At 36.4% G+C, this 15,787-nt stretch overlaps 1 protein-coding gene across 1 annotated transcript in view; it reads left to right on the forward strand.

The window, feature by feature from the left end:
• The window catches only part of ABCA13 (ATP binding cassette subfamily A member 13), a gene marked incomplete at its 5' end in the record, with an annotated part of 484,952 nt that overhangs the window by 81,830 nt on the left and 387,335 nt on the right, over positions 1–15,787 (forward strand). The window contains 1 exon segment of the mRNA XM_079150399.1: positions 10,235–15,013. Coding sequence (XP_079006525.1) covers positions 10,235–15,013 — 4,779 coding nt within the window.

Here is a 15,787-nt window from a genome sequence, read left to right on the forward strand (position 1 = left end):
TTTTGAAAGGAAATACAGATTATAGTAATATAATTTTTCTCCAATTATTCCATGATTTATAACAGATATCTAAAGGGTTTCTTTGAAAAATAGTCTCAACTCTTGCTTAAAATTTAAACACAGGATCGATGATTTAGATTCTGATAGTCTGTAGACTTTAGGGAAGGGAAGTGGTCTTTGGAAATAAATATGACAGATTATTTGCTGCACTTCTATTTCAATACATATTTTGAGATGGGGATTTTTATATATGATTACAGATATTGTGTCAGTTTAAAAACACATTTTTGTTGTTTGTGGGCTGCATTGGGACTTGATGGGACAGAACCTTTACATTAGAATAGCAGCACTCAAACTTGAGAGTGGTTCAAACTTACCTGTGAAGCTTGCTAAAAATACAAATGTGGTACCTTGTTCCAGACAAACTAAATCTTGCCCTGTGTGTGTAGAGTACAGGTCTCTGCACGTTTATCAAATTCCACAAATGATTTTGGTATACACCAAAATTTGAGGACAATTTGGCTACACCTCTCTAGACCTGAGGTTCATCACCAAAGTGAAACTTCTTAAGTCCAGTTATCAGCAGGCACAGAAAAAAGGACAATGGGGATGGACTCTCTGAAAAGTCAGTCCCTTTGCTGATGTCAAATTAATAATTCCTCATTTTCCTGAAAGTCTCAAATATTTAATACTGGTAGAGAACAATAAAAGTAGTCTAGATGTATTCCAATGATATATTAATTTTTATACCTATTATGATCGGTGTAGTGTCTTTCATGAAAGATGCTAGATAATTAGATGTTGACATAATGAATGTAAAAACATTATAAATTAAGTACAATTAATGTTAAAGCTAAATTCAAGGACAGGGGTGTAACTCATTGGTAGAGTACTTGCCTATCATGCATAAGGCCTTGGTGTTTGATTGCCAGCACCACTACACACAAAAATGAATTAAAAATAAGAAAATTTGGGCCATGTCCTGTTCATGCCATGTACTAACAGTATGATTAAATTTTAAAAAATTAAAATTTTTTTTTCTGTGAAATAGAAATTATGATGTGTACTTCGAAAGGCTATTGTGGGAATGAACTAAGAGGATACTTGTGAAAGTGTTTCATAAACTGTGAAGTGATATGAACAAACTGGTACTGACTTCTACTTCAGTTGTTACTTCTACTACTATCAATACTCCATAAACCTCCCAGTTCTCATTTCAAATATATTTTTGTTTTCTCTAGTAATTCATAATGACTTGCACAGTAGTTATTTTTACATAGTATATGTCTGTGGAGGGCTGGGCTTAGGCTACTTTTATATTGAATTCCTAAGAGTGGAACATTTTTTTCCCGATGGGGAATTTTTCCAAGAATTGTTTCAATATAACCACTCTATTTTACAAACAATAATTGACACCACAATTTGGTGTATACATATATACGTGTATGTATATATGTGTATACACATGCATATGTATATATATGTGTGTATATATGTGTATGCACACCTGTATATGTATTAAGCATGTATATGCACATATGTATATGCATACATACATATATACACACATATATAATGCACTAGCTATTTAGTGTTCTGATCTCAGTTATTAGAGAGGACAATAACATTCCTGTATTTGGTCTTTTCTATATACCCTATGCCAGAGCATGGAGTGTTAAAGAAGTTAGAGAGGAATCACCCTTGTAGACATTAATAGCCAGTAAAGGCTGAAATTCTTTATCCATAATTCTGGACTCATTTGAAGTCTGGCAATAAAAGCTGTTCTTATGGCTGGCATCATAGCACACACAGCAGGGACATCACCTAAGCCATGTGCAGCTGTTTCAGGTTTGATGACCCCCACATGGTGAGATCCTTTACAGGGATCACTACACAAGTATCAACAGGGTGTCAGGGCTGCCTGAGTCCATGCCGTGTAGACACATCTAATTCCCTTATCATATAACCTTTCTAAAGTCTGAACAATCTGATATCTGAAACACCAAGGATTTCCAAAGTGACTCTGACGTCTGAGTTATAAGTTAGTTCTGCAAGAGTGGACATCTCACAACCTCTGAGTTGCTCTTTTGAGAACCCTTTGCATTGTTTTAAATACTTTTTATTTATTTTTATGTGGAACTGAGGATTGAACCCACATGCTAGGCAAGTGCTCTACCACTGAGTCATAATCCCAACCCAAGAACTCGTTGTATTTTTTAAAATTTATTTTTATTGTAAACAAATGGGATACATGTTGTTTTTGTTTGTACATGGAGTAACAGTGTACCATTTGTGTAATCATACATTTACATAGGGTAATGATGTTTGATTCATTCTGTTATTTTTTCCTCCTCCCCCACCTCTCCCACCCCTCTTTTTCCTCTATACAGTCCCTCCTTCCTCCATTCTTGCCCCCTTCCCACCCCCCATTATGGGTCATCATCTGCTTATCAGCGAGGTCACTCATCCTTTGGTTTTCTGAGATTGGCTGATCTCACATAGCATGATATTCTCCAATTTCATCCATTTGCCTGCAAATGCCATAATTTTATTATTCTTTATAGCTGAGTAATATTCCATTATATATATATATATATATATATATATATATATATATATATATATATATACCACAGTTTCTTCATCCATTCATCAATTGAAGGACATCTAGGTTTGTTCCACAATCTGGCTATGGTGAGTTGAGCAGCTATGAACATTGATGTGACTGTATCTCTGTAGCATGCTGATTTTAAGTCCTTTGGGTATAGGCCAAGGAGTGGGATTGCTGGGTCAAATGGTGGGTCCATTCCATGTTTTCTAAGGAATCTCCACACTGCTTTCCAGAGCGGCTGCACTAATTTGCAGCCCCACCAGCAATGTATGAGTGTACCTTTTTCCCCACTTTCTCTACAACACCTATTGTTGCTTGTATTCTTGATAATCGCCATTCTAATTGGGGTGAGATGGAATCTGAGTGTAGTTTTGATTTGCATTTCTCTTATTACTAAAGATGGTGAACCTTTTTTCATATGTTTGTTGATGGCTTGTAGATCTTCTTCTGTGAAGTGTCTGTTCATTTCCTTAGCCCATTTGTTGATTGGGTTATTTGTATTCTTTGTGTAGAGTTTTTTGAGTTCTTTATAGATTCTGGAAATTAGTGCTCTATCTGAAATATGAGTGGCAAAGATATTCTCCCACTCTGTAGGCTCTCTCTTCACATTACTGAGAGTTTCCTTTGCTGAGAGAAAGCTATTTGGTTTGAATCTATCCCAGTTATTGATTCTTGCTTTTATTTCTTGTGCTATGGGAGTCCTGTTAAGGAAGTCTGATCCTAAGCCAACAAGTTGAAGATTCGCACCTACTTTTTCTTCTATAAGATGCAGGGTCTCTGGTCTGATTTCAAGGTCCTTGATCCATTGTGAGTTGATTTTTGTGCAGGGTGAGAGATAGGGGTTTAGTTTCATTCTGTTGCATATGGATTTCCAGTTTTCCCAGCACCATTTGTGGAAGAGGCTATCTTTTCTCCATTGCATATTTTTGGCCCCTTTGTCTAGTATGAGAAAATTGTATTTATTTGGGTTTGTGTCCCTGTCCTCTATTCTGTACCATTGATCTACCTGTCTATTTTGGTGCCAATACCATGCTGTTTTTGTTACTATTGCTTTGTAGTAGAGTTGAAGATCTGGTATTGTGATACCCCCTCTTTCATTCTTCCTGCTAAGGATTGCTCTAGCTATTCTGGGTTTCTTATTTTTCCAAATGAATTTCATGATTGCTTGCTCTACTTCTGTAAGGTACATCATTGGGATTTTTTTTGATTGATGAATTTCATGATTGCTTGCTCTACTTCTGTAAGGTACATCATTGGGATTTTTTTCATCTCTTTTTTTATCGTAAACAAATGGGATACATGTTGTTTCTCTTTTGTACATATAATGGGGGGTGGGAGGGGTTAGCGTTAGGGTTAGGGTTTGGTTTAGGGTTTGGGATAAGGAGGGTGGTAAGAATGGAGGAAGGAATGACTGTATAGAGGAAAAAGAGGGGTGGGTGGGGTGGGGGGAAGGGAAAAAATCATTGGGATTTTAATTGGAATTGCATTGAATCTGTATAGCACTTTTGGTAGTATGGCCATTTTGATAATATTAATTCTGCCTATCCAAGAACATGGGAGATCTTTCCATCTTCTAAGGTCTTCCTCAGTTTCTTTCTTCAATGTTTTGTAGTTTCCATTGTAGAGCTCTTTTACCTCTTTGGTTAGATTGATTCCCAAGTATTTTGTTTTTCTTGAGGCTATTGCAAATGGAGTTGTTTTCCTCATTTCCCTTTCAGCTGCTTCATCATTTGCATATAAAAATGCTTTAGATTTATGCATGTTGATTTTATATCCTGCTATTTTGCTGAATTCATTGATGAGGTCTAGAAGATTTCTGGAGGAGTTTTTTGGATCCTCTAAATATAGAGTCATGTCATCAGCAAATAGTGACAGCTTAAGTTCCTCTTTTCCTATTTGTATTCCTTTAATTTCTTTAGTCTGTCTAATTGCTCTGGCTTGATTTTCGAGGACAATGTTGAATAGAAGTGGTGAAAGAGGATATCCCTGTCTTGTTCCCGTTTTTAAAGGGAATGGTTTCAGTTTTTCTCCATTAAGAATGATGTTGGCCATGGGTTTAGCATAAATGGCCTTTACAATGTTCAGGTATGTTCCTACTATCCCTATTTTTTCTAGTGTTTTGAGCATGTATTTTGTCAAACACTATTTCTGCGTCAATTGAATTAACCATATGATTCTTATCCTTAAGTCTATTGACATGATGGATTACGTTTATTGATTTACGGATGTTAAACCATCCTTGCATTCCAGGGATGAACCCCACTTGATCGTGATACACGATTTTCTTAATATGTTTTTGGATACAGTTTGCCAATATTTTGTTAAGGATCTTTGCATCTATATTCATCAAGGATATTGGTCTAAAATTTTCTTTCCTTGATGTTTCTTTTCTTGGTTTGGGTATGAGGGTGATATTAGCTTCATAGAATGAGTTTGGTAGGGGTACTCTCCTTTTCTATTTCTTGGAAAACTTTGAGAAGTATTGGAATGAGTTCTTCTTTGAAGGTCTTGTAGAACTTGGCTGAAAATCCATCTGGTCCTGGGCTTTTCTTGGATGGTAGGTTTTTAATGGCTTCTATTTCATTGCTTGATATTGATCTGTTTAAATTATGTATGTCCTCCTGGTTCAGTTTGGGAGGAGTATATGTTTCTAGAAATTTTTCAATATCTTCGGTAGTTTCTATTTTGTTGGAATACAGATTTTTGAAGTAGCTTCTCATTATGTTCTGTATCTCAGTGGTGTCTGTCGTAATATTTCCTTTTTCATCATGAATTTTAGTAATTTGAGTTTTCTCTCTCCTTCTCTTTGTTAGTGTGGCTAAGGGTTTGTCTATTTTGTTTATTTTCTCAAAGAACCAACTTTTTGTTATTGTCAAGTTTTTGAATTGTTTCTTTTGTTTCAATTTCATTGATTTCAGCTCTGATTTTAATGATTTCCTATCTTCTACTACTTTTGCTGTTATTCTGTTCTTCTTTTTCTAGGACTTTGATCTGTAATGTTAGGTCATTTAGTTGTTGACTTTTCATTCTTTTCTGGAATGTGCTCCACGCAATGAATTTTCCTCTTAGTACCTCTTTCACAGTGTCCCAGAGATTTTGATAAGTTGTATCGTCATTCTCATTGACCTCTAAGAATTTTTTAATCTCCTCCCTGATGTTTTCTGTTATCCATGTTTCATTCAATAGCATATTATTTAGTCTCCATGTGTTGGAGTAATTTCTGTTTTTTTATTTTGTCATTGATTTCTACTCTCAGTCCATTATGATCTGATAGAACACAAGGCAGTATCTCTATTTTTTTGCTTTTCCTAAGGGCTGCTTTGTGGCATAACATATGGTCTTTGAGAAGGTTCCATGTGCTGCTGAGAAGAAAGTGAATCCACTCGTTGATGGATGGAATATTCTAGATAGATCTTCTTTGGAAGATCTATCTAGTGGTGACAGTGGTGCATTAAAGTCTCCCAGAATTATTGTGTTGTGGTCTATTCGATTCCTGAAATTGAGAAGGATTTATTTGATGTACAGGGATGCACCATTGTTTGGGGCATAGATATTTACTATCATTATGTCTTCCTGATTTATGGTTCCCTTAAGCAGTATGAAATGTCCTTCTTTATCCCCTCTGACTAACTTTGGCTTGAAGTCCACTTTATTTGATATAAGGATGGAAACCCCTGCTTTTTTACTGAGTTCATGTGCGTGGTAGGTTTTTTCCCATCCTTTCACCTTTAGTCTGTGGATGTCTTTTTCTATGAGATGAGTCTCTTGCAGGCAGCATATTGTTGGGTCTTTCTTTTTAATCCATTCTGCCAGTCTATGTCTTTTGATTGATGAGTTTAGGCCATTAATGTTCACGGTTATTATTGAGATATGACTTGTATTCCCTGTCATTTGGGCTTATTTTTGGTTTTTAATTTGGCTTGGTTTCTCCTTTGAGTGATTTTTCTCTAAGGTAGTTCCTCCCTTTGCTGAATGACATTGTTTTTTTTTTTTTCATTTCCTCCTCATGGAATATTTTGTTGAGAACATTCTGTAGCGAAGGCTTTCTATTTGTAAATTTTTTTAACTTTTGCTTATCATGGAAGGATTTTATTTCATCTTCAAATCTGAAGGTTAGTTTTTCTGGATATAGGATTCTTGGTTGGCAAGCATGTTCTTTCAGAGCTTGAAATATGTTGGTCCAGGCCCTTCTAGCTTTTAGAGTCTGGGTTGAGAAGTCTGCTGCTATCCGTATTGTTTTCCCCCTATATGTAATCTGATGCTTTTCTCTCGTGGCCTTCAAAATCCTATCTTTATTTTGAATGTTAGACATTTTCATTATAATGTGTCTTGGTGTGGATCTGTTGTGATTTTGTGCATTTGGTGTTCTGTAAGCCTGCTGTATTTGATTTTCCATTTCATTCTTCAGGTTGGGAAATTTTCTGATATTATTTTATTGAATAGGTTGTTCATTCCTTTGGTTGGTTTCTCTGTGCCTTCCTCAATCCCAATAATTCTCAAATTTGGTCTTTTCATGATGTCCCATAGTTCTTAGAGATTCTGTTCGTGATTTCTTACCATCTTCTCTGTTTGGGTGACTTTATTTTCAAGATTAAATATTTTGCCTTGAAATGAATAGACACTTCACAGAAGAAGATCTACAAGCCATCAACAAACATATGGAAAAATGTTCAACATCTCTAGTAATAAGAGAAATGGAAATCAAAACCACCCTAAGATTCCATCTCACCCCAATTAGAATGGCGATTATCAAGAATACGAGCAACAACAGGTGTTGGCGAGGATGTGGGGAGAAGGGTACACTCATACATTGCTGGTGGGGCTGCAAATTAGTGCAGCCACTCTGGAAAGCAGTGTGGAGATTCCTTAGAAAACTTGGAATGGACCCGCCATTTGACCCAGCTATCCCACTCCTTGGCCTATACCCAAAGGACTTAAAATCAGCATACTACAGAGACACAGCCACATCAATGTTCACAGCTGCTCAATTCACCATAGCCAGACTGTGGAACCAACCTAGATGCCCTTCAATTGATGAGTGGATAAAGAAACTGTGGTATATATATACAATGGAATATTACTCAGCCATAAAGAATGATAAAATTATGGCATTTGCAGGCAAATGGATGAAATTGGAGAATATCATGCTAAGTGAGATAAGCCAATCTCAAAAAGCCAAAGGACGAATGATATCGCTAATAAGTGGAGGATGACACATAATGTGGGGGAGGGAAGGGTTAGTGTTAGGGTTAGAGTTAGGGTTAGGGAGGGTGGCAAGTATGGAGGAAGGAAATACTGTATAGAGGGTAAAGAGGGGTGGGAGGGGTGGGGGGAAGGGAAAAAATAACAGAATGAATCAAACAACATTACTCTATGTAAATTTATGATTACACAACTGGTATGCCTTTACGCCATGTACAAACAGAGAAACAACATGTATCCCATTTGTTTACAATAAAAAAAAATAAAAATAAAAATAAAAAATAAAAAAGAAATAAAAAAAATTATTTTGCCTTCATTTTCTGAGGTTCTGTCTTCCAAGTGATCTAGTCTGTTGGTGATGCTTTCCATTGAGTTTTTTATTTTTTTTTTTTTTTTTTTTCCTTCATTTCAAGGATTTCTGTTTGGTTTTTTTTTTTTTTGTTTTGTTTTTTTTGAGAATCTCTGTCTCTTTGTTGAAATGATCTTCTGCTTCCTGCAGGTGCTCTTTCAGCTTATTGGTATTATCATTCATTGCCTGCATTTCTCTTATCTCATCCTTTGCTTCACGAATCATCTTAATCATGTATAATCTGAAGTCCTTTTCTGACATTTCTTCTACCATACTGTCATTGGGTTCTATTACTATAGAATCTAGATTTGTTTGGATCATTTTCTTCCCTTGTTTTTTCATGTTGTTCATGTATCTTCCCCTCTAGCAGTGCAGATCTGGGGTATTGCAGATTTCCCCCTATAGGCTTATAGTGGCCCTATAGGTTTCCAAAACTTTTCTTTAAGGGGAGATCAATATTAGCAGTGCCCAATTCAGACACTATGCAATCCTAGACCAAATAGCCCCTATGAGGACAGTAACAAAATTGTCATAATAAACAGAATGAGTTAAAATATTATCTCAGTAAAACAAACAGATTTGCAATAAGTTCTGCAGTTTCTAATGGAGGACAAAGAGGATGCAGAGGGATGTAGAATGTAGCTGTTAATGGAATAAGAAAAGAATATACAGAAGTTCTAGATAATAGAAAGGGTGAGAGTGTAATCAAAAGAAATTGGATTTTAGGATGCAAAAAAGGGAGAAAGAGACTCTGAGGGAACAGGTAAACAAAAGGAAAAGAGAGTAAGAAAAGTAAAGAAATAAAAACTCAAATTTTTTCAATAAGGAGAAAAAAGAAAATCTACAGTATAACAGTCATATAGTAGTGAAACCTCCCAGTCTTCAGTAGCCTGATGCATGAGAGGTACCTGACAATGAGCTTTAAGTCTCCAGCAGGCGTCTCAGGATGGGATTTGCCCTACCTAAAGATCGGAGCTACAGCTTCCAGGCTTATCCAAGATGGCTGCTCTGGCTTCCAAATGTGTTTGCAAATTGGGAGCTGCAGCTCAGGGTGTGGATGTGGTCAGCTGGAGGTCCTGGAGGTGGGGTGTGGTTGGTCAGGCAGGGGTCCCAGAGGTTGGGTGTGTTTGATGTGGTTGCGGGATCCTGGAGGCCGGGTGCAGTCAGTCAGTCTGGGGTCCTGGTGATTGGGTGCAGTCAGTTGGTCTGGGGGTCCTGGCAGCAGGGAGCAGACAGTGGATGTGAGGGCCCCAGAGGCAGGGAGTGATCGGTCGGGCTGAAGGGATCCTGGAGACGGGGCTCAGTCAGTCCGGCCAGGGGTCCTACAGGGCCTAGCTATTGTCTCAAAATGGCGGCAGCCACGAGTGATCAAACCTGCAGGTACTGTGACAGTGAACTTCCAGGCCGTTGCTCCACTGGCGGTCGGCGATGAGTTTGCTGACTGTTGTTGGTGATCGGGGGTGGACCTCGTGCGTTGGGTGATGAATAAGTGTAAGGCAGGCGATGGACAGGTGAGAGGCAGGCAAATGGCGGATGATAGGCGCCTGACAGTGAGCAATCTGAACTCTTTGTATTTTAAAAATAAACACCTGGAGAGAAAGTACCCCATCTAACATAAAAGAACATTGGAATTGCCTCCTGGGAAAAGGAATCCCAGTTGTTTTCTTTAAATCATACATGCACCATTTCTGATGCATCTCATTATTTGGACTACCTTGATAGTCCAAGACATTTTGAGATGAAATGTGAAAATGAATCCTAAGATTCTTCTGGAATAAACAGCAATCTTATCTTTAATAATGAATATCTTTACATATGAATTCACAGGAGAAAAAAATTAAGCATGCAGTCTTTTTGATTGTAGACAACATTTAAATCTAATGATATGTAACTGTGTTGTGGAATTCTAAAACACTTTCAAATGCTCACATTAGTTTTAATGTCTACTAGGAAATGTATTGTCTAGTAAATATTTCATTTAGCTTTACTTTAAGTGATTAGCATCTTAGAAATTTGATATGTTGAATTATTTTTTTCTTTCTGATACTAAAACAACTCTATTAATGTTGTAGTGCCTTAAACTGCACAAAGCACCTTCTGGTGATGGAAAAGAAGTTTCATGCCTCTGAGGATGAACAGATGAACTTTCTTTTATCATTTGTGGAATTTTGGGAGAAATTATTACTACCTAATCCTTTCAACTCATTCAGGGTTCCCAAATTCCACAACTCATCTCTCACCAAGGAAGTTCTGAATAAAAGTGTTTTGTGGATAAATCACTTTCAGAGTTTAGAGAGAGACCCACCTGCTGCTGAAGCTCAGGAGCTTTTAGAATTTGGGAAAGAGGTGATTGAAAAACTACAAACTGTTGGAAGTCACTGGATGAGGAGCCAGTCTACAAATATTTTGAGATTCATGGAATTAATACTTCTTGAAATTAACCCCAAACTTCTAGAATTATGGCTTTATGGCATTTATAAAGGAGAAAAAGCTAACTTGGAAAACTTTTCTTCACTTTTAAATTTTTCTGTTCCAGAAAATGAGAAAATTTTTAGTAAAAGCATAAACATTTCCCAGTTATTCCATTCAAATTGGTCAAAATCACCAGCAGTGAACATGGATTTTGTACATTTAAGTGAAACTGTGATGAATGGTCTCTATGAATTTGGATTACTGAGGCATGATCAAGTCTCAGAAGCTCTGGACACAGTCTATTTTGTAAAGAATGCATCTGATCTTTTCTCAGCCCTTTCTGAACCTCAAAAACAGGAAGTTGATACCATTTTGACACACATATACCTAAATGTCTTCAAAGACAAGGATTCGGCTTTATTTCTGCAAATTTATTCTTCCTTTTACCGATATATTTATAAATTCTTGAGTGTGCGGAGTAGAGATTCTCTGCTAATGTACCTTACCCAAATCTCAAGATATATTCTGGACATCATAAAGCAATTTAATTTTCAAAACATCAGGAAAGCATTTGAATTTTTATCTGAGACTGCAGGGATTCTTGGGGGAATTTCTCAAGTATCTTATTGTCAGCAGTTGTTTTCAGTTTTTAACTTTTTGGAGCTTCAAGCTCAATCCCTGATGTCTATAGAGGGCCAAGAATTGGAAATGATCCATTCTACCTTGACAGGCCTGAAACAGCTGCTCATAGCAGATGAAGATTTTCGCATGTCTTTATTTCAATATGTCAGTCATCTCCTCAATGGTTCAGTAGAAACCCTGTTGGGTAATGAATGCTTTGTTTTGGATAATGAAATCATTTCCTCTATGAATTATTTAACAGACAAGGGATCTTCATTTAATCTTCCATGGTCACAAATTTTTTCAAACCTCTCAGCAAATGTCAGCGTGTTGAATGAGTTTTTGGCCGTTCACTGCACTGTTTCATGGCTTCAAATGTGGACTGAAATCTGGGGAAGCATATCTCAAATATTTAAGTTTGACCTGAATATCTTCACTTCTCTTCATGTTGGACTCACTCAGCTTTTGGATGAATTGGAAAAGGATGTGAAAATTTCTAAAGGCTGCCAGGGAGTCTTTCCCACTCATCATGCAGTTAGACTCATATTAAATTTGTTTAAAAATGTGACTCAAACTGATGATTTGCAGGATTGGCATGACTTGATGGATCTCAGGGATCTATGGGTAGCATTAGGTGATGCATTAGTTGCAATAAAATCACTTAACTTGGACCAAGTAGAGAAATCCCTTTTCACCATGGAAACTACCCTGCACCAGCTAGAGACACTTCCATTGAACACAAACACAAGCAGGGAGTTTTTATATTCTCTGCTTGAGGTTTTCATTGAGTTAAGCCAGACCTCAGAATATATGGATAGTAGTGCAGATTTGATAAATCATTTTCTTTTAAATAATCTCACAGATCATGGAGATAACAAATTTCAAAGCATCATCACCAAGCTAAGAGAAACAATATTATTTCTTAGAAATGTGTCCCATGATCAAGATTTATTGTCCTGTGCTGATGTTTTCCAAAATGTAACAAAGTTGATTTTAGAAGAAGGCTTATTTCATGTAAATATCTCACAGCAGACAGTACGTATTCTGGATGTGTTATATTCCACATTATTCTCTGAGAACACAGTTAGTAGACTGAGAGGATGCATGGCATGGATAGATGCCATCAATCGTCTACATGTGATGTATAATTCAAGTTTTTCACAAGGCCATCTGGACAGTGTTTTGGGGAGTTTCAAAGATATGAACAACAAAATGAACTCTACATTGAAAATGGTAACTTGGCTGCTAAATATAAAGAAACCCCTTTGTTCTTTGGGTGAGTCAAATATAAATTGTGTAAATATTTACTTGAAAGATATAACTGACTTTCTAAATATTGTACTTACTACAGTCTTTGAAAAAGAGGAAGTACCAAAATTTGAGATTTCATTAGCTGTTTTGAATGGTTCCACAAATCAAGTAAGGATGATTGTAAACAACTTAACAAGAGACTTTGATTTTCTCTCCCAATCCAATTGGAAATATTTTAATGAATTAGTTCTAAGACCTACAGAAATGTCACATGACATTCCTAACCAGTTTCAAAATCTTTGGCTACATTTAATAGCACTGGGGAAGGAAATTCAGAAACTTGTAAAAGATATTTTCTCTAATATCCTAGAAAATAATTCCTCTTCTAAAACTGAAAACTATTTTAGTATATTTGCTACCAGTCCAAAGGAAAATGATATAAAGAGTTTAGGCAATTCAATTTATCATTTAGCTAATTACCTTGCTTTCAGTTTATCTCATGATCTTCAAAACTCACCAGAAACAATTTCACATGAACTAATGAAAGCTGTGGATCTTGGTATTCAGTGGATGAGGGATGTGTTCAACTCCTTAATGCCCACTGTTTCTCACGATATCCCACAAAATACAAGTCGTGCTCAAGTTTTAAAGAAGGTGGCTTCTCTCATGCGTACTCTCAAGAAAGCAGACATAGACCTTGTAGTAGATCAGCTTGAACACATTAGTGAAAGCCTGGTGGATTTCTTCAAGAATCTCAGTAGATTAGATAGGGGCAATTCAGGGGTCAACTTGCTTGTCGACTTGATGGAGAAATTTGTAGACAGTTCCCATGCTTGGAATGTCAATCATCTGCTTAGGCTCTCCCGTCTGTTTCCTAAGGATGATGTGAATGCAGTGGTGGATGTGTACTATGCTCTTCCTCATGTTGTGAGTCTCCTGCAGAGAGTGACTGATAAAAACATCACACAGGCCCTCAAAGATGTCTATAACTTTACACTCCTTCATGGCATAAGCATTTCAAACATGACCAAGGAGGACTTTGCTGTTGTGATAAAAGCTCTTCTGGATATAGTTACATTAATATCAGACCAACCAGCTGTTGTCTCAGAGGTTTTAACCTGCCTTCCTGTGGTTTGGTGCTGGAATCATACAACTTCTGGATTTCAGCAGAATCCAGAATTGGAAGCCTGTAAAGTCCATGGGCTTATGTCTTCTTCCTTTTATCACCAAGTGGCCATAATACTTGACCATCTCCACCTGTCTCCCCCAGGTGAAGATTCACAATGTTCAAATGAAAGTTCACAAAGGGAAATGCATAGGCAAGTTATTTGCGTAATTCATCAATTAGCGGACTGGAATTCCATCCTTCTAGCACTGTCTGAAGTCTTCCATGCTGAAACCTCACTAGTGAAAACTGTGCAAGAATTTTGGCATAAGGTGTTACCTTTTATTCCTCTTTCTGAAAATCAAAGTAGTGACAGCATTGCTGAACATTGTCCTGGTGGTCCAATAAAGCAAATTGCTTTGCAAATCATAGAAAACCTAAAAAATGTCAATTTTACAAAAGCTACTTCTGGAGAAAACATTTTTGAAAAACTGACTGGTTTAAATAAGATTCTTAACATTACTGAAGGCACAGAGAAATTTGTCCAAAATAATATTTCCTTAAATTTGGAAAGGATGATCAAGTTAATTGCTGGGGATTGGAGCCTAGAAAATAACAGTGCTTATTTACTCTCTCCCCTAATGATTCTTCTGAATGCAAGTCTCATGGAAAGTAGTTTAGAAGCACTAACAAGTTTTATTAAAAATAGTGACACTATTTACAACCTTGGGGGACTATGGCTTGACTTTAAACAAACCATGAAAGACCTAACCCATGACTTTAGTATCAGGCACTGGTTCTCTATAATTAAGAAGGAAATCCAAAGTATAAATTCAGTGACTCTTCAAAGCTTAGTTTTACAACTTTCCCACTTTCTGGAAAGCTTGGATTCATCAGTATTGAGAACATTAGAAATTATTGAAGATTTTCTGTTGACCACAGAAAAATGGTTTCACGAAATTGAAAACAAAGATTACTCCAAATTGATACGAACATTATTTGTTCCTGTGACCAGTGAGAGTTCAACTGATAATTTAACTAAAGATATGACTAATTATGGTAATTATTTGGAATTTCTGAAAAGCATTTCAAGAGAAGGCAATTTCAATGTTGACTTTCTTACTCATCTGCTAAATCAAGAGCAACTAACCAATTTCTCAGTTGTTCAGTTGCTTTTTGAAAGCATTCTGATTAATTTCATCAATAACTTAGCTGAGAGAGCTCAAGAAGTGGTCCCAAATTTAAGTGATGATGACCTTCAAAAAATGAATATCATTAACCTCACCTTGAATCACATGCCATCAGACAATGGTGGGAAAACTATTCTCCCTCCAAGGAGCACAGGGGATTTCAAAGAACAGTTTTTGAGAATATTCTTCTCCCTTTTACTAAAGGGAAATTCTGAGAACAAAATATCTCTTCTGCTAAAAGACTTCCACAAAGATGCTATTGCAGAGATGAGGTGAGTGTATTTTTTCTTTGTATATAGTTCATTTGATTGCAATATATCTCAAACCACTTTCTTTTCTGAAGTACAGAAATGCCAATAAACAGCAGTTGTACCTAAAAAATTTTGAATGACAATTAAAGTGAATGTGTCTTCATGACAATTTTATCAAAATATCAAAGTAAAATAATTTTGATTATTGCTACTTAAATAGTAAGCATTCAGACCTAGCCTGTGGTAAATAGTTATATATTATTTTTCTTCTATTTTTTAGATACTGAAAACAATTATTTTATATGAACTGAAAAATTAGTTTTTATGGATGAATATTCACATGTTGAATGGTCATAATTTGAATTGCTGTATTAACTGTCTAAATCACATATGAAGGGTTTAGATATTTTTATTCTAATTCATCTAGTGTGATGTTTGCATTTGGAAACACTAAAATCAATAGTCACATTATTTTTATTCATATATTTTAAAAAATCTCTTTGAAGGTTATCAGTAAAAATACTGGAGGGAAATTCCAGTTTATTTCATCTTGTTTCAGTCAGGACTCAACTATGGCACCAGCAAAGATTGAATTGAAAGAATAGGCTTATGTAACTTCACACACTGGCTGAGTAAGTCCCAAATCCATAGGGAAGGCTGTCAGGAGGGGACTATCATAGTCAGCAGGAACACCAGAGGCATGAGATGAAACTTTTGGTCCCAGGTGGTAGTCAAGAAGGAAGACTCAGGCGCAAGGGAGACCAGTTGCCTACCCAGCTGCAGTTGGAGTTTTTA

This window comes from Sciurus vulgaris, assembly GCF_902686455.1.
Source record: "Sciurus vulgaris genome assembly, chromosome: 8".
Lineage (NCBI taxonomy): Eukaryota > Metazoa > Chordata > Mammalia > Rodentia > Sciuridae > Sciurus > Sciurus vulgaris.